The 19,684-nt window shown below is 38.2% G+C and overlaps 1 protein-coding gene across 1 annotated transcript in view; it reads right to left on the bottom strand.

The window, feature by feature from the left end:
- Positions 1-1,188: 1,188 nt before the first annotated feature.
- Positions 1,189-19,684, bottom strand: part of TRIM33 (tripartite motif containing 33) — a 39,197-nt gene continuing 20,701 nt past the window's right edge. The window contains exons 7-20 of the mRNA XM_076357720.1: positions 17,259-17,405; positions 16,627-16,744; positions 14,350-14,594; positions 13,937-14,101; positions 12,892-13,092; positions 10,691-10,823; positions 9,651-9,714; positions 9,184-9,343; positions 7,741-8,087; positions 7,129-7,252; positions 6,222-6,296; positions 5,457-5,609; positions 3,595-3,645; positions 1,189-3,512 (exon numbers count right to left, since the gene is read on the bottom strand). Coding sequence (XP_076213835.1) covers positions 3,300-3,512; positions 3,595-3,645; positions 5,457-5,609; positions 6,222-6,296; positions 7,129-7,252; positions 7,741-8,087; positions 9,184-9,343; positions 9,651-9,714; positions 10,691-10,823; positions 12,892-13,092; positions 13,937-14,101; positions 14,350-14,594; positions 16,627-16,744; positions 17,259-17,405 — 2,196 coding nt within the window. The 3' untranslated portion in view covers positions 1,189-3,299. The remainder of the gene's footprint in view (positions 3,513-3,594; positions 3,646-5,456; positions 5,610-6,221; positions 6,297-7,128; positions 7,253-7,740; positions 8,088-9,183; positions 9,344-9,650; positions 9,715-10,690; positions 10,824-12,891; positions 13,093-13,936; positions 14,102-14,349; positions 14,595-16,626; positions 16,745-17,258; positions 17,406-19,684) is intronic.

The following is a 19,684-nucleotide window of genomic DNA, read 5'->3' as shown; positions in this document are numbered from 1 at the left end:
TTCAAAAGCAAGTTGCCTTTTACTTCTTTGGATTAACTTAAACTTCAGGGTCATTTACAACAAAAATTGACATGAATGGTCTTTTTTTACAAGTGTCTTAAATGAGCGCATACAGTTACATCAAGTGCTAGACTATCTTCTTGCTATCACGTTGGAACACTGCAATCACGCAAAGGAGCTGGCATGCAGAGTGCACCCACCACATCTTTTACCTGCTAGCTTTATTGATGTAAGCTATGCTCTAATTCCCAGGGTAAAACACACTGTCACTTGCACATATTGCACACACATCATCTGGCATAGAGAAGATGCTCAGAGTAACACAGTGGCCTGTTAATACAAACCCCATTAATTTGCTCCTGAACAAGTTACATACAGTGTGGCACCAAAAAGCTGTTTTGACTGAGCAAACCCTTAACAGTTCTATGATGAACATTTACAGACTATAGAATCAGGAAATGTATTAGCAGAGCTTACCTATCCTTTCAAGTATTTTTGAATAGAACTTAGCTAATTTCAAAACAATCATTGAGTTGTATTGGGAGTTCCAAAATGGGGGTGGTGGGGGGAGAAGATAATGTTGTTTCGTTTCTTTTATATAAAAAAGAAACACTTAAGATTTCTTGCACACAAGTCAAAATTCCACATACTACTACTGAGCACTGATGAGCTGAATGGAAGGACCAGTTCTAGAAGTTCAGTGGATTATGTGCAAGAGCTTGAACTCTCATCAAGGTCAAAGCTTAGCACCACTTGTGGTTTGCAGGTGAGCTAGTGGAATACAGGCTAAGTTGCTAGCCTACAAAGTTTGACAATTTTTCTACCTTGTCATAGGGAGTGAACTGATCACAGAAGCTATCTCAAAACATTTAGACATCTGCTCTGGGGTCTGGTACCTGGCATCTGGATGGAAAACAGATGGTACTGTACTTGCAGCACCCAGGGAGCATGTGCACCCCTGAACCACAGCTTTGTAGCGTGGTCCTTCTCCCACTCTGTGACCCAGTCTAGGATGCCATCATGCTTGTCCTATGTTCCAGTTCAGGCAGCGGGTATCTGCAGTACTTGAATCCATGACTGGTGCCTTACAAAGTGAACAGTTAAAAAGTTGAGGCCTGAAGGTACAGAACCTAGAGTGCTTAAGCGCCATAAAAGTAGTAACCCCAATTGAAGAGAATTCACAAAATCTTACTTTCATGATAATTTTAATAGTATTCCTTTGCAAAATTAAGCTGAGAAACTAGAAATGCATAAATAGGCAATACACAGAGCCATTAAATGATCCCTTGTTACTATTAGTGTCCTATTCACACACATCATCCTTTCTACGGGCAAAGTTTTTGCTATTTGTCAATTTAATATGTTTAAGTAGAATAACTTTTCCTTTCACATACAAACTGGTAAAAAAAATTTAAACTGGCACTGTTAATATCTGAAAAATGAAAAAAACCCAACAGTTTGAGTTTTAAGTGTAACATTTGCATAATTTAAAGAAGTGAGCTTGAAGTTACAAATACCTTCAGTCCCCTCATTTATTGTGAGGTACAGTCACAATGTACATATACTTTGTTCTTATAAAAAGAAATCAAATCTTAAGTGATTTGCATAAAAATTGCTGAGAGCATATCTCAGTTTGATACATTGTGCTAAAATATTTATCTTTACCATTATGGTAAAGTGTATACAATGTCACAGGAATTGCTCATGCTGAGTATACCAAAACCCCAGTGATTTACCACAGAATTGCTGTATTCACAAAAAATCTTATGGCAAATTTATTGTCTATCAGCTTGACCTCATCCGATTACATGATTTCTTCATCTTACTTTAACAATGAAGGCCAGAAATTACATTTATTATTTCTAGTATTGATTTCTGTCAGTAAAGGAAACAACTGTTCAAACTATAATTACTTTGTGATGACCTATTTCTAACCAGAAAAGCTGGAATGAAGGCAGTGTGCAACGGGAAGGCACTGCAGAGATGCCCGCCACAGGGTTTAGGGAAATAAGGAAATTGTTCTGTTTTCAATATTTGACCAGAAACCACTCAAAGCCAAATCCCGGTCTGTGCAAGTGCTTTGTTCAATGGATGGACAAGTAACCCGATCTCAACAGATTTATTCCAATCTTTCTAGACATTTCGCTCAAAAGCTGCTTCTGAAGAAAGTTCTGAGTAGTACTCTAATAAAAATAAGACAGAACCTCAAAATGAATGCAATGTTAGAAATAGCATATATTACAAATCTTTTCTTGATAGGAACAATTAATAAGAATACATATTAGCTTAAAAACAGTTCAGCAAATGTTGCTGATCTGCAAGAAATCTCAATTCACTATTTACAAATAAGACAAAGTGAATACAGGAAATTTTACACATTTGGTAGTTAATAGGTTATTGTTTGCCGAGTGGTCTATTAGAAACTGATATTTAGGAAGACTGGAAAAACACCCCAACCAGTTATTAACTCTTCAGTCTATATTTTAAGTACAGAAAATTAGACAATGAATACTGGAGATAACATTCTGCCTCATTAGGGGGATCAGGGACAGATGACAATGCGAAGACTTCTGCCATGAATGCCATTAAAATGTTCTGTGTACAGGATTCGTAATAAATATACCTAGCCCTACTGAAAAAAGATTGTTGCCACCAGTTTAGTCTTTCATCTGTCAAGAACTCACACTCCTGCACTTGCCAATTCAGAACAGTTTAATGATTTTTTTTTTCCTTTTGCTATACATAAAATGTAGTAAAGAAAGTCAAATTTAGATAATCGGATCAACACAGAAGATCAGTTATTCACAATACCGCTTAAATGAGATGATAAAAGTAATGACCAACACACACTTAAGTTCACACCAAGAGGGGATTTCAGGAACATTGCTTACAGTTTACACTGCAGTCCAGCATGAATGCAAGATACAGTAACTGTATTGGTCCAGTCCTGCAGAACATTTTACTAAGCAGTCTTATCTGTACGTGGAACATGTCTTATCAAATCTGCTTCTCTCCAACATTCATCCACCTCTATCTGCGAGACCAGGATGAATGTGTCCCCTCCATCAGAAAAAGAAAGAATATAGCAAATAATCAAGGAAAAAAAAAAACGCCAAAAATTTACAATACAGTTTTTTTCCCCTTTTGATGAGAATGCTTTTCTGTACAAGTGTTTTTTGTAATCTAATACTGTTTAAAAAGCTATCAGCTTCTTCAAGATGGCCACTGTAGGCATGATAATATTCCAGGAACACTTAAATAACAGTTTTTACAATAAATTTTAGGTCCATATCATTAGATTACTTTATATGCACTGGTCTCTCATCTGATTTTAGGCGTTTTCTACGTGGTTGTATAAAATCTTCATCGGAGTCCTCAGTTATTTCACCATCATCCTCTTCCTGCTCAAATTCAGGCAAAGGCTGGAAGGTCCTGTCTGGGTAGATCTCTGTAAGTTTATCTTCAAAGTATAATGCAACTGCCTTCCCTGCCTGTGCTACTTCTGAATCAGCCTGTAAATAAAAGAAGACAGGAATATTCACCTGTTGGAAATGCACATCCCTTCACCAAGTGTGCATGGTCTGAAACGCTTACCTTCAAATTAATCTCTTGTGTTTCTGCATAAACTTGAACAACTTTCATCATCTAAAAAGGATACCAGAGTCAAAAAAAATGAAATTATAATCCTTTCTAAAGTTATGAGATTGCATAGGATTGGATGACTAAAGTAAGCCATAACAACAAAACAAGTTTGTTATGGACTACACCTCTTTAGTTCTCAAACTTAGCGGTAGTATGTTTAAAACAGTCTTAGGAGGGTGACATGAGGTAAATAAACCTTCAACAAAACACACAACTTTCGTACAAATAAGTGTCTCCCAGTCATTTTCAAAACTGCACTCTACTCATGACTACTTTCTTCATTATAAATTTTAGTTGCCTGGACATTACTGTGGAAAAGTCTCATTTTAGAGAGAAGTGTTCCATGAGACTCCTTTCTTGGGGGTCTTACTCCACTTTGATTTCTATTTTTTAAAAGCATATGGCTTAGAGGCACTAGACATGATGCTATTATGAGAGGTCAGGGTGACTCATCTTTTGCCATGAGCCAGCATTTCAAACAGCAAGACAAGTCTGAAACACCTTTATTTAAAAAACAAAAAAAACCACATCCATCAGTCCTTGCTCCCTTGTTTTACTCTTGTCCCTAAAAGCTGCAGCATGTTTTCCTCTACAGTAGATGCTTCATTAATTCCCTTGATTGAGAAGTTCACATAATTGCAACTTCTTCCACAGTGCTCATTAACCTCCACCTAATACAGAGACATAAGGGAGTCGAGGGTGTCAAAGTCCCAAATGCTTGTAAGCATTTACAGCATTACATCATTAACCTTGATTTTTACTAGTGTACTTGTGAAACAGTTGAGATTTTAATTGTAGGTTTCTGTACTTCCTTCAGTTTACTTCTTCACAGAGCCAGAAATGCAGCCCAAACACTGCAAAACTCAGATTACATTTTACAGAAAAATACTGGCTGTTTTATGCATTTCTAAGGTCAGAAGAAAGCCTTTCCCTGTGATGCCTTCTCCCCAGGGCTTTTAGTCATCCTTGCTTTAAGGCATCTCAGAAATGAGGATACCCTCTTATCTCAGCTCCTACTCAGTTTCAGCACAATACCACAATTTTTTTTTTATATTCAGAGTATTTTTTCCATTGCTCCACCTAGTAATAACACTTAGGTAATTTATCTCCTCAAGTCACGTTTCACATGTAAGGTGCAAATGTTTCATTATCAGATGGGTTCATTGCAAAATAAGTCAACTTTCCACATTCATCAAAATGTGGAGTCATCAAAAATATGACTCCATACAAAAGTTATCTACTGAAAACTGATTTTTATGAGAGCCCAACTACCCATGAGCTAAAGCACTAAGCTTAATACTAGCCATAACAAAGACAATGCTTTTCTGGATTGAGCCTGCATGAGGTACTAGAACCAACAGAATATTCTTCAGAAAGGCACTTTTCCTCAGTAGAGGAAGTTTCCTCAATAGAGGTCTACCATGTTTCATGAGTGTAAGAACAATTATCTGTATAGCTTGACACAGTTCTAAGGACTGCTTGATTGTCTTTATTACCACACTTCCTAAGCACTTCTACAATCTATTCAATGTACAGTAACAAGGTCACCCTGCTCCTCAGTCATATATCCATACCAGTGAATGCACTTAAAAAGTTCCCTCTGTTAAAGCCTAATCTCCCCATTTAGCTAAAACTGAGAGGTAGTTCTGTAATTGCATTTGTTTTGTTTGGTTTTTAAGTGTCTGATTCAGCATCTGCTCCATAAGCAGAAGTTACGACTGGAAGCAGAGCCTTTACTTGGAGAAGCTGCACAACCATGTTGAAATAAATCTTAATCTAAAAAAAAAATGTATACAGATTGGAAGTTAACATACTTCATTAAACCTTTCACAGTTCTTGAAGATCAACCGGACATCTGCCACAAAATCCTCAGGAGTCTGGTAGTGTTGGGAATGCTTCTTTTGTAGTTTCTTTTTCACTGTAGATAAATCCATTGGTTTCTTTATAATTTTATAGTAGTTTGGTATCTGTAAAAAACAAACAGTGATTTATCACTACAATGACTACATATTTCACAGAAGCAGTTGAATTTCTTCACTTATCAAAATATCAATCAGCTCATCTTGTCATGCACTGCACGCGTGTTCAGCAAGTGAGAACAATTTCCTTTCCTCAAACTGTTTAAGTTCTTTCTAACCTTCAGTGTCTATCATAGCACAGCAATGCTTTTCATTATAGTTACTTCTTTTACAGCTGAAAACAGAAGAGTCAAAGCAGTTTCTTTCCTCCTTTCATTTAAAAGATTGTCAAAAAAACCCCACCTCTCCTAAAGCATTTTGAATTTCATGGGTATCCTGAGAATCCTGAGACATCCTCTTCCAATTCAACAACTGCTCATTGAAAGTATTTTTAAATATCTGGGTTTGAGACTGGGAGTAGAGCCTCTGCATGGAGAAGCTACAGAATCAGCTTCTGTCTCTCTCAGAATCATGACATACTGGATGACTGCCAGAACTTTTAGATTGATCAAGGGGGACATGCTTCAAGCAAAAGCAGTCAGTTCCTTCCCGAACTCAACTCTAGACTTTCAGAGACGTTATGCCACAAATAAATCACAAACTATTTTTCAGGAGACTCACCGAGGCTGGGACTGGCTCTTGAAATTCAATGCTCAGCTCATGACAATACAGGTAAAGCAGGAGACGTTCACATTTCTTACAAAGAAATAAACAGCTTCACATTAATATCCTTAATTTATCCTCAGCCCAGAAGTTCATACCTCCCTATTTTAAATAGGTTTGTACTTTAGCAGTTTAATACTAGAAAATTTAAATGCAAGTCCCACAAGCTTGATTATAAAATGTGAAGTTCTTAGGAGGGCATTGTTGAGAGGGTAGGACACCACCTTACTGTTCACATAGCAGAAATATACTCCCTTTTTGCTTTCTTCTTCCTAAACAAAAGCCTAGGGCTAAAGTCAAACATGAAGAGGCACGCTAATATACAGTCAAATTAAAAAAAAAAGACAAACTACAACCACTTTTGTCCAACCATAACTGCATGTAACAGGAAAGGACTGAGGAATAAAAGGACTTCTATTCTTTTCCCCACAAAACGAAATTAAACAATTTGAAACCAAAGCCAGAGTGTTTCTATTAATTCCCTGTTGAAATATTTTTCTTTCCTTTGCTTGTAATTTCTTTGGAGAAATTTGATTTGATAATACTCCAACACTTTATGCACAGGTTGATTGATAAAGCTAAAAATAATTCTGACTGTCATTATACCTTCCACAAGAATGCACCTAAATACTTCTAGCACCTCTCACAGCATGAACTTAACACACCAAACTTACGTAACTATTTTATGAAGGTTATATCGATGTTAAATGCAAAGAACTTCTAATTAAAAACACTGAAGAGATTAATGCATGTTAAAGGATTTGCTGCAGCCACAGCAAAAACATCTTCAAGAAACAGTGGGGGATAGCTAATGTGAGAAAGCACTTTTTTCTAGGAAACAGATTCCTACAGATTTGAGACATACCCTTTGGTCCACAGGAGTCAGACCTTGTGCTGTTTTCCCTTTCTTGCTGTGTTGTGAATTGTCACAATCATATTCTACTTCTGGTTTGCTCAGATCTCTGCAGAATGTACATATCCACTCTCCGCTAAACAGAAATAAACACAATTATTCCAGATATCGAGGGACAAAGTCTCATCAGTGATGACTACAAAGATTTTTTCATTAGCTCTTACAGATTCACATTGTACTGTAGTAAAGACTTGGATATCCAAAGATAAGGAATAACCCTTAATGCTCATGATAATTCTGCCAGTCAAGGCCAGTTTTCCTGTCCTCATATTCCTCTCCCAAGTATGTTCTAATACTTTATAACACCTTTCTCACCATGACTTTAAAATGAATTTTACATAACAGAATCACACTTGGAGAGACCATATGTTTATCAGATAAACATCGACCAGTTACAAAACAATTCAGGCAGGCCTCTGAAATGTCAGATTGTTTTACTGACAAGAAATCATCCAGAACTAGCTGGTGTTGAGGATGAAACACCAGTTTTGGTAGTGTGTTGAAATCTATCATATGAATGAGACCACAGAGCTGTTCTCAGGAACTATTACACTGTTTCTGTACCTTGGAAAGCTGAGGAGTGTTGGTACATGACAAGTTAAGTGAAACACCTTTGGGCACTTTTCACAACATAATAGATCCCCTCCATTTTGGCATACAGCACACCAGTCTTCATTTGGATCATCATCTTTGTTATTGCCTTCTCCTCCAATTCTAGCTGATCGGTGCATTAGACTCCGCACTGGGGATTTTCCATTTACAAGGCCATGTCCAGACTGTTTGCAACTTTCACTTAAATCTGCTGGTTCAGTTTTTACATGATTTTCAAGACTTCCTAATGCTTCTAATTCACTTTCCAGATGCAAGTTAGTGGACAGTGGTGGTGTCAAGCTGCTCTCAGGACTGCTAAGCTGAAATGAAAGTAGCACATGAAAATCAGAGTGAGTCAATTTTACAAGGGCATCTTTCTTCATACATTGGAAGTCAAAAGCCATCCACCATTTAAAGGTACAATACTCATTTCCCAAAATACATGGCAAATCATTATGAAGACCTGAGTTGCATACAGTATTGAAAACTACTTTTTCACAAGTCCATCCTTCCAAGAACAGACTCATTTCTACTGATATATAACATGATAAACTTTCAAGCCAAACACACTGATAAATTGTTAAAAATATACCTTCACTGTCATTAGGAAAAACCCTCAAATCCATCACCCTGCTCCTAGTACACAATCCTATTAAATCAAGCATAGCTGGGAAACACTGAAAAATATTCACTTGCATAAATATTTTATTTATGCTCTGGCATAAGAACTTTTGACTGATTTGAAGATTTCTCAATGTAATTACATACATATGAATGTTCAGGAACTACTAACAATGGTTGACTTACAGCTTTTACTAGTAAGGGATTAAAAGCAGCAAACACACTACACTGCTGGGGGTATTTCATTTTAATAGCTAAAGATAAAATGTACACGACAGACTATCCTGTGCCTGGCAGAGCATAGTATTAAAGGATATAATAAAGTCCTCAACATGGACCAAACAGAGATTAACTTCTGTTTTCTATTGGACTACTTTCAACACGCAACTACCTATCACAATACATAAAACTGACAAGGACTGGGTGTGTTTTGCATCCATATCACTAGGTCAAGTCCTGTCCAAATCAGGAAGGGCAACATCTGCCATCATTTAATGTTTATTTGTTCAACATAAGCCAGCAAGCTACTGTCCAAGTCCCATTGCCAGCTTATTGGTACCTATGTCACAAACCCCCAGTAATTAGCAGTCTTAGCAGTACTAAAAAACAGACAGCTCAACACTCGAGCTGGCCCACACTTACAAGTTCAGATGTACTGCCTGGGAGCAAAATACCTCTCAATCTTCAGGGCTGTTAACAGAATATGAGGCTTAAGAGTAAAATTGCTTTATTATTTCCAAATTCTTAAACATGCTGCTAGGAAAACCATAATACTGTTGCACAAACTAACTTTACCATGCAAGCACTCCTTCTGCCATCCTCTGTTTTTTCCTGTTTTACTGTTCCTGAGAAACTGCATATCTCTTCCTCTGTCCCTGGCTCTTGCTTGACTTTCACTTGGTCAGACTTGAAGTTAACACTAGTTTTCTCAGCAGTTCTGCCCGAGGAGCCACAGCTAGAAAGAGACCAGCATATAAATAAAAGGAAAACTCAGAGCAAAGAAACTTAAGTGACCATTTCCTGAACAATTTCAAAGGCAAAGCATGTCAGAACATTTACAAGATAGCTCAAGTTTACAAGACAGCAGAGAATCATAGTGAAGGAAAAGGAAGGGAAAAGAAAAAAAAAGTCGTCTTCATGTAAGCATTCTTCCATTACTGGGTCACAGTTATATCAAAACCCTATTGACCCACTGCCAATTCAGTTTTTGAATTCTTCGTGTCTGATTTTTCAGGCTGGCAGTGTTAACGTAACATACTCACCTTCCTCTGCTACCTGTGCTGGAGGTACTAGGTGGCCTCACAGGAGTGTGGGAGTTGGATAACCCTGCAAAGAAGCAGCGTAGAATTTGACTTGGTACAAATTTACATTCTGCAGTAAAATAAATGACTAGTGTTGAGTAACACCAGAAGTGCTGCTAGAATATCCTAATTTAGTAATTCACGTAAGTCAGCTGCCCTCTCAGTCTTTTGGATCAGAACAAAGGTCTAGCACACCACATTAAATAAAAAAAGACAACACACTGTTGTTAGAGTCCCAATAATTATTTCACCTAATCCAAACAGTGCTATAACCCTTAGCCCATTAAGTCCCCAAGTTTTATCCACTGACATCCACCAATAAAGTCAAGAAAAGCAGACTCTGTACGTTTTGCATGCAGGTTTTGAGAAACGTAAGTTCCACTGCTACAACCATTCATTCACAGAATCTTACAATAATCTCGCAGAGAGAAGACTAAGAGAAACACATACCAAATGACTGAAATCAGCTTCTTACTAATAGAAATGGACACTTTAAATGTTTAAATAACTCAACGTTAGGTATTGGTGACTTAATTCGCTCACATGCATAACAAAAGCTCTATCATCAATTGGCTATACTTAGAATGACCTTGCTCAAATGATTGTTGGGTGTAAGTATTTCTGTGACTAAGCTAGTCTATAAACTTACTTCCCAAACCTCAGAATGGTCTAGCCAGTCATCATTTGGGGGCAATAACTGAACTACGTCCTCTGATGCACAAAAAAAGAAAAAAGGGTTGTGGTAACATAGGACAAAAATACAGTCTATACATTTATCTGGAATACTGCATTCATGTGCTGGCACTTTGTTACTATAAAGATATTTCTGAAGGAGGGTAAAATTTAAATTTCTAAAAGAATTTATTTCTGAGCAAAATAGATTTTAAACTAACAAAATCTCACTTCCCTTTTGGCAGGAAGTTACAGGTAATTATTTTCAACTTAAATACCAGAAATACCCATCACTTTCTAGAATCACTAGAAATACCCATCACATTTACCTGATGACCCTGGAGATAGAGCTGAAGGTCCTGGGGAGGGATTCATGGTACTTGTAGGTTGTGGGGGTAGGTGGCTGCCTGTAATGTATCTGCTTAGAAGGTTATCTAAATTACTTGAACCAGCATCTTCAAGCTAAGAAGCAAAAACAAAAGTCTGAATCAGAGAGGCCTAATTAAAGTTTCTTAATAGTTCCACATCTTTAAACCATGATCAGTATCTTTACCAGAATTGTTCACTATCCCTTCAAGGATTCGGGACATCAAACATTTTTATCAGTTTCACACAGAGATCAGTCTTTCAAAACAGAAATCCACAGTCAGAAACTTAAGGTAAGATTTTTCAGAAGTTACTAAATATCTAAGTTCTTCCAGTATGGTCATAGGCTGCACTTACTCTAGGTCATTCCAAACTTTTTGGTTCCCAGATGTTCAGTGTGTTAGTCATAAAATGGCATTAGTCATATGAACTACCAGATTACTAATGTTGCAAGAGTTATTCCACAACTAAGATATTAAGGGAAACCATGAACTTGTTTTTCCTTAGCATGATGTGAAATCTCCCTCCCTCCCATTCACTTTTTACACAGATTCTAGTATCTATTAAAAACAGGGTGACAGGTACCCTATTACTTTAACTGCTTAAAGCTATTAACTGCAAGACAGCATAATTGCAAATAACATGTTTGAAACACATTGTATTCAAAGCGGGTTTTTATAACTGTGCAAGCAACTTGAAAGAGTAATAGCTTCCTATCCAACTCTTTAATCAACTAAAATCCGTAACAGCTATTACATGAACAGGTACAAAAAAGAGCATCTCAACAGAATTCTGCATTTTCAGTGCACCTAGAAGTTGCATGTTTATGTTTTAGGCTATCCCACTAACAACTACTTCTAACTTGGTGTATCATGAACTTTAGACACACACAGCTGAATCAGTCATAACCAGTTATACTTGTGTTTTGTTCTAATGACTAAACAAAGCTTCAGCACTGCAGATCAATCACATTCAGAGACGTGATCCTTTTTCTCCTACTATTCTTACGTTAGCAAATTACCTGCAGCCTCATGAGAAAACTGAACATACAAGCCCTGAACATGACTCTCTATAGATTAAGAGTTAAAAAGTTGCTATTGGTATTACAGCAGACCATCTGCTTGGATGAAATTTAGGTTTTGTTTCTAAGGCAATTGTTTCCTGTATCATGACCAAATCTCCCGTGCTTTATATGGAGATTTCAATGTAAACATCCTGTTCTCAAGACAAGCCATCATCCTCCCCTCCCCAGCCTCCCAAACACTCCTGCAGAACACACATTACTTTTACTTTCTGTGCCTCCACTCGTACATTAAATTATGCCTCTCACCTCTCCAAATGAGATTGACTTCATCAAAACCTACCTCAGCTTGTGTGCAGCACTATCTATCCACTGCCTCTCTGGGCAAAGCATACAGGGCACACTCTGCAGTTCCAAGTCAGTGAGTACCAATAGTGTGCAGATGAAGTGAAAACTACAGAAGCATCAATAGCCACACTTTGTGCAAGCAAGAATTTCCAGACAGACACCACCACAGCTCAAGATTAATCAGGGAGGCCAGCTTAAGTGTTCTGCAGCACCTTCCAGGATCCAACGCTAATGTAAATGCTGGCCTCTTGCATACAAGGAAATGATTACAGCCACACTACTGGGGTATGGAGGAAATGTAAGGAGAGAGAAAAGTAGGACAGTAGGACACCTTTTCTCGGTACTTCCTGCATTTGATTGTTACGTTTAGGAACATCACAGAGAACTGCCAGACAACTTTAACTCTGAATAAATCACCATTCAGGGCATTTGACATACGTAACTATTCAACTATTCTAGTGATAACTTCCCATATGATAGTCTTGGAACTATGATGGAAGAAAGGAAGTGAACACAGTACTTGGGATTAACTAATCTAAGTATCAATTTTACTATAGGACAGCCATTAAATACTGATTAATCTAAAGGTTAACACAGGTCAAGCAGGTCAGCCCTATATAGTGAAAATAGTTGCATGCCCAAGTCAAGGGCTGAAAATTTTAATTCTTCGACTTGAAATGGTGACTAACTATACCGTTCCAAAGACAAGTACCGGTATCCAAATAAAAAAGATACAGAAAGGAAAGCAGATCATTACTTCACCCACAGCATAAGTGCCTGATCTTCTCCACTGACCTGGATGGGTGGGATATCTGGCAGGGAAGGTAAATTCTCTGGGTTTGTTACAGAAGGAATGAGTTCGATTGCTGTAACGGACGGACTTGTTGGACCACGGTTTGCACTCGCCATTGTTGCTGTAGTAGGACTAGTTGGATTAATAGTGGTGTTGTGCACAGAAACAACTGGAAAAGGCCCCGCATGCCCAGGGTTAGAATGCTGTAGGAAAAGAGAAGAGACCATGCCTGCATTATGGACAAATCAGACAGCCACTGCACGTAAAATTGCAACACGTGCATTATATGATAGTCCTCAACAAAAAATTGGGGGGGAAAGAACATATAAACTCACATTTCTATCAACATAATCTGATAGCACTGAATGCAAAGCAACTGCTATTTTTATTTACTTGGAAAGAAAAAACACTTTGTGTGGCTAGATATTTAAATATATAGCACATCTTCCACCAAATTATTTTCATATATAGTTATATTTTCTCAAAGCTATTACTTCCTCCAAAGACAACTTTAGAGTCCACATGTCTGTCTACAAACTTCTTTTTCTTTTAAAAGAAAAGAGTAACTGTTTCAAGTATTATAAAGTAATTTTTGGTCTTCCAGTCACATTAACATTCATTGTCAAGAGTTTTTATTCTTAATGGTATGCAGAGCTCTGCATCACGCTTCAGGTTTGAATTTAAAAACACTTTAGAATTTGGTTTCATTAAAAACCCTCAACTACATCACTTTGAACTTCACTATTCCTGACTACTCTCTAAGAAACCTAAAAGCTGAATGTCACTGAAAAATGAAAAAGGAAATGTTTTGTTTTCCAGAACTAAAATGCAATACAAACATTAGAATTCATTTTCATTCTTAAGGTTTGAATTTTCTACTGTTCAGCAAAAATGTAACAGTACAGTATGCAACATGAAAAAGCATATAAATGTGTGTAGCTGTGAGTTATAAGTGTTACAGATAAACACATTTACAGCTGGAGGTATCATCTATTGTAATGAAGGTTTGGCACAATGGCACAAATGAAGCGTGTACACAGGATATACTTGTCTTTGAAGGTGAGGTTGCATCATGGAGTATTGTGGTCCATTGTGGCGTGGTATTCCTGGTATACGAGCAGCATTCTGAGCCATTCTCATCTGATGTGCTTGGAAAGCCCCACAGTTCATGTTACCCCTCTGCATGGTCTGCATGCTGATCAACCTGGGAGGCTGCAAGGGTTTTTGTTTTTTAAAATTTTTGCTTTTAACATGGAAAAAAGAAGCCAATCTCTTTCCACAGTAGTAGGTTTACTAGTTACACAACATCAAGTGAAGCCAATAGCTGTCACATTTAAAGTATGTCAAATTTCAAAAGATTTTCACATTTATAAACTGCTTTGTAAGTTTATATTTGATAGGGCAATTTTAAGTCTCAGTGTTATGGTAAAAGGTGAAATAAGAACATACAAGATATTTACCTGCTGCTGTAAGATTTGTGGACTCGTCTGCCTGGGAACTGACCCAGCTGGCTGTCCCATCCTCATCTGCTGCAGTTGCTGATGCTTTTGTGCATACACTTGCTGCTGCATATGCTGAAGTCGAAGCTGCGCTAAATTGATTTGTCCTGGAGCTTTGCTGATGTGGTTTGTTCCTGGAGGAGCTTGTCCAACCACTACATTAGGAGTGTAACTAGGAGTTGGTTTATTTTCAATGACAAGGTTACCTAAACACAATTAAAAAAGAACTAGTAAACAGTTAAATCTCCATCATCATCCAAAGGTTGATAAATGCAGAATATTCAGATGTTTCTAATTCCATTTCCTCAGGGGCAGTAACAAAGCAATTTAAGTTTGAAATTTTCTTTTTAAGTCTCCATAACCATACACGAGAGACACAAAAACAAAACTCAGACTACCAGAAGAAGAAATTGCAAAACTGAAAACATGACCTATGAGGAAAGAGTGAAAGAACTGGAACTGCACAGCCTAAAAGACAAGACAGAGATGGCTGTTCTCTGTGTTCTCAACAAACAGACAAGATGAGAAATAAAACAGGAAAAAGACACATTGAGCATAAAGTTTCTATACCTAAGGAAGCAAAGCCTGGGAAAAGGTATTTGGGGCCAGTGGAGAGTGTCCTATCACTGACTGACTAAGAACAGGTTATACAAGCATGACACAAAACACTGCTACAAGCAAGTGCTGCCTTGATACAATGTGATGGACCACATTGCCTCTCTAGCTATCTCCAGTACTATTTTTAAAGGGAAGAGGCAAAATGTTGATTTTTTACTTTGAACATGTACTCATTGGAATCGGCATGTCACTTTTTATTGAGGTTGACAGTTTCTGTTCTGTTTCCTATATAGCTTCCCCCACCTGCCCCAGGTTCCTAGTCAAACAACATTTGAAGCTCTGTTCTGGAAAGCCTTGCTTTTTCCTTCTTGAGTAATCTCCAAGAGTAGCAGCACTCAAAAATTGCTTGAGGAACTGCCCATGAAGGAATAGTGTCAATTTTAAACCATTACTTACACAATGAAAAGTTTGTTTACTGTGCACATAAACCTCCTTGACTAAAGACAGGAACACCAAAACCTGGCTAGTGGACTTAGAGCAAGAAGCAAGTACACACAAAAGCATCAGAAGAGCTGATATTTTCATCAGATTTTCTATTAGATTTTTATCCAACAGAAAAGTTCACAAGCAGGTGCTAACAGATACCTCTGTCTCACTGTGCTCTCCCCACTCTAGCTCACCTCCCCTCTTCTCTCATTCAAAACCTGTTCTTCAAAAAGTGTAAGTGATTAGGGAATTAATATGGAAGAAAAACTGTGACACTACACTGCTGCAGGATAAGGCAATAATAAAGAGGTTAAGATATTAAACGCCTTATATCCTTAAAAGAGCACGTTATTACTGCATCTGACAATAGCCAGCAACGTGCAGTAATCGTAACTGCAAACATCCAGTGATCCCAGCTGTCACTACGCACTCACACAAAACATGAGTGCTCCAAGCTCCTATCTCACCAAGACTATTACAAACTCCCATGGCAGCTAACGCTTTAGGGCAAAGAAGGAATAAACAGCTGCACTGAGAAAAACTACTTAAGATATAAAAGGTTACAGCTATGGCGCCGTAACCTACCGTATGGCAGTTGCAAGCAAGACACACACAGGAACAGCAGTGTATCTCCCATTATGAGGCTCTGTTTTTCTTTACCTTTATAAATGTGTCAGACATCTTAGGATACAAAACTAGTTAAACATTGCTTCTTAATTCACTTAGCTTTCCAGCAATCACATGGACTGGCTTGGTACTTAGCCATAAACTTTGCTCATATCAACAGTCCTCCTAATTATGCTTGTTCATACAACTTCCAAAACATTAAGACATCTAGTATTACTCCATATGCAGCTAAATATTTACTTGCCAAAAAAGCTTATTCCAGAAACTGAAGCACCCATTTAGCACTAGTATGTTATACTATAATCATCAGAACCACTTCAAGAGGGGAAAAAAGGTCATTCCTAGAACCATTCCCATTGGAAACCAAAACCTGTGGAGAAAGCTTTGCTAACAGAAAAAACACAGCAGATAAGGAGGGTAATCAGGACTGGATGGGTTATATCAAGAGAGTTTTGGTCTTCTGCATTAAGGGATGTATTGCACTCCAGCTCACTCATGTTGGATGAATAGCCCCAACTCAATCTAGTTTTTCAAGTAACACAGAATAAACACACACAATTTTCTCACCTAAATTGACGACGTTCTTTGCCCAGAATGTAGGGTCACAATGGAAGCGTATTGCTCCATTGGCAGCTGGAACAGGATCACAACGTGCCTTTAAAATATGACGTAACTGGAATGTTATCTAATGGAAAGCAAAAACAAGACTGTTGATGACAACGAAATAATGAATGAGAATATTAAGAAGTGTGCATTTGCCCAGTGAGTTTAGACTGCTGGATCACCAATAAGGACTGTCAATAGCAAGTTTGGTTAGTAGCCTGGAAAGTACTCAATTCACCAGGAAAATCATCCACTGTACAACTAATTTTTTACTCAACGCAGAGGATGACAGGGAAGTACTACTACTTCTGCAATGACTCAAGTGAAACACTGAGGTGCCTTTACAGAGCTTAACCCCATTCCTTCTACAATAATACTGTTAAGTCCTTAATTTACGAATGAAAAGTGGTGTACAAGTTGGGATATTTATCCCATTATTACAGAAAGGGTTTTTTTGCTTTGTTTTTTAAATGAAGCATGAACAACTCATTATCTCTTCCTTGGATATAATCTAGGGAAGCTACACGACACTTAGGAAATTCTTTTGACTGAACATTCTCTGTACTGTACAGACAAGTTAGAGGATGCTTCCTTACCAGCCGTTTACTGTATAGCAAAGCAGTACTGCTGCCACTTGCAATAGCCCAATTAGTAAAGTTCATCACATGCTTCACTTGTCGCGAAAGACCAGTGATGTCATTTTGTTGTTGTATTAATTTCATCTGTCTCTCCTTTGTTACATTCTACAAAGAAACAAAAACTTTATTACAATGGGGGCTTCAGATTTATGAGGAAAATGTAACCCGCTATCACAGTTCTTAGCAAAAGAAAAATGTCACAAGCAAAGCAGCTTATACTAATGCTCATATTCAGGGTGGCTAGAACCATCAAGTAATAATTCTCTATTATTCCACTCTACCATTCTTCCCCAGAGATATCAAAGTGCAGGGAAAATAGTGGGCTCAGAGAAGAGCCTCTGCTTTATCCCAGGAAAATATCAACTACTAAAACAAGACCAGTTCTCTTCCTCATGTTGCCAGAGGCGTAGCAGCATGACAAAGAACTGGGGGAGCAACCCAGACCAGGGCCCAGCGAAACTGCCAGCTCCATACTGGGTGGTGCCCTGGCATTCCTGCAACTGCCACTACAGGAGCTGCAGAGCAGCAACTGGAAGAGACAGCAACAGTGGTGGCCCAGGTGCTCTGAACACCAGCTCCTACGCCAACTAGAAACTGCCTCTAAACACCTCCTGAGTATGGCAGGTAAGCTCAGCAGCCCCATCCCCAAGAAGTCTTCAGTCTTTGATAACATGCCAGCTGTAAACCTTGTGCTAAAAATCTGGATTGCAGTACTGAATCTTCAGGATTCAAATTTAAAAATACATGTGTGCTGGTTTTCGCTGGGATAGAGTTAATTTTCTTCATAGTAGCTAGTATGGGGTTATGGTTTGCGTTTGTGCTGAAAACAGCGTTGATAACGCAGGGATGTTTTCGTTATTGCTGAGCAGTGCTTACACAGAGTCAAGGCCTTGTTTCTCACCCCACCCCACCTGCGAGCAGGCTGGGGGTGCACAAGAAGCTGGGAGGGGGCACAGCCAGGACAGCTGACCCCAGCTGACCAAAGGGATATCCCAGACCATATGACATCATGCTCAGCATATAAAGCTGGGGGAAGAAGGAGGAAGGGGGGGACGTTCAGAGTGATGGCGTTTGTCTTCCAAGTCACCGTTACGCGTGATGGAGCCCTGCTTTCCTGGAGATGGCTGAACACCTGCCTGCCCATGGGAAGCAGTGAATGAATTCCTTGTTTTGCTTTGCTTGTGTGCGCAGATTTTGCTTTGTCTATTAAACTGTCTTTATCTCAACCCACAAGTTTTCTCACTTCTACCCTTCCGATTCTCTCCCCCATCCCACCGGGGGGGGGGGGGAAGCGAGTGAGCAGCTGTGTGGGGCTTAGTTGCCAGCTGCGGTTAAACTACGACAACATGACTGGGCAACTGTTACAAACTCACAAAAAATGAAAGTTTCCAATGGAATTTTTTTAGCTTATAACAAATGCTAGGTAAACAAGAAAAGCCAAAATTCAGTTACTCATGTAATTTTAAATTATTTATTTCACTCCTGATCAAATATTCATTTCCTCCAGGAATACTCCATTTCATTGCCAAATAACTGTTCCTTAACAAGAAGAAATCTATTTTAATTAAATTGATCTTAAATTTTTCAGTCACATCATGGCACACTGGCAATATGCCATGAACTAACTTCTTATGATGGATTTCCTCTCTTCAGATAAAAAAAGTAATCATAGCATCATTAAAGTTGGAAAAGACCTCTAAGATCATCGAGTCCAACTGTCGACCCAACACCACCATGTCCACTAAACCATGTCCTTAAGTGCCGCATATACATAAGTTAAGTTGTCATAGATTTGAATAAGAGTCAGAATTTAATTATTATTCAGAATGTGCTAGATGGAAAGTATGTTTAAAGTCATTGCTTCCTTTACAATGCCAATCTATATAACTTAAAATACCAGCATTACAACTTCATGGTCAAATACATAAGACTAACATGTCTTTGAAAACCTAGGTGTACTTCAAGGGTCAGGATTTGTTAGAAGTCAACACCTGTTGTGAAAATTACTAAGGAAACAAACACTAAGAACTGCCATTAGGACCACCACTGTCTTAGCAGCAAAGCAGTCAACATGACACTAGGAGTGAAAATTAATACTAGCCCATCCACTTCCCTGCTCCCTTCCCCTGCTGCCACCATCCTATACAAGCAAAAGGAGGGAAACTGATTTTAATGACGACTTAGCACAACCAACAGAGCAAAGAATGATGTAAAGTTGCATCAAACACATTGCACCAATTTGTTATGTGCCCAAGACAAAGTACACAGACCTGTCTCGGAGTTTACACTCTGAAGAAAAACTTCTAGACAAGGTATCAGGAGAAGACAAAAAGAAGTAACTCACTGTAACAGTGCTAATATATTTACATGAACCTTAAAAAGCT

This window comes from Aptenodytes patagonicus, chromosome 22, assembly GCF_965638725.1.
Source record: "Aptenodytes patagonicus chromosome 22, bAptPat1.pri.cur, whole genome shotgun sequence".
Lineage (NCBI taxonomy): Eukaryota > Metazoa > Chordata > Aves > Sphenisciformes > Spheniscidae > Aptenodytes > Aptenodytes patagonicus.
This window is presented reverse-complemented; position numbering and strand designations above follow the sequence as displayed.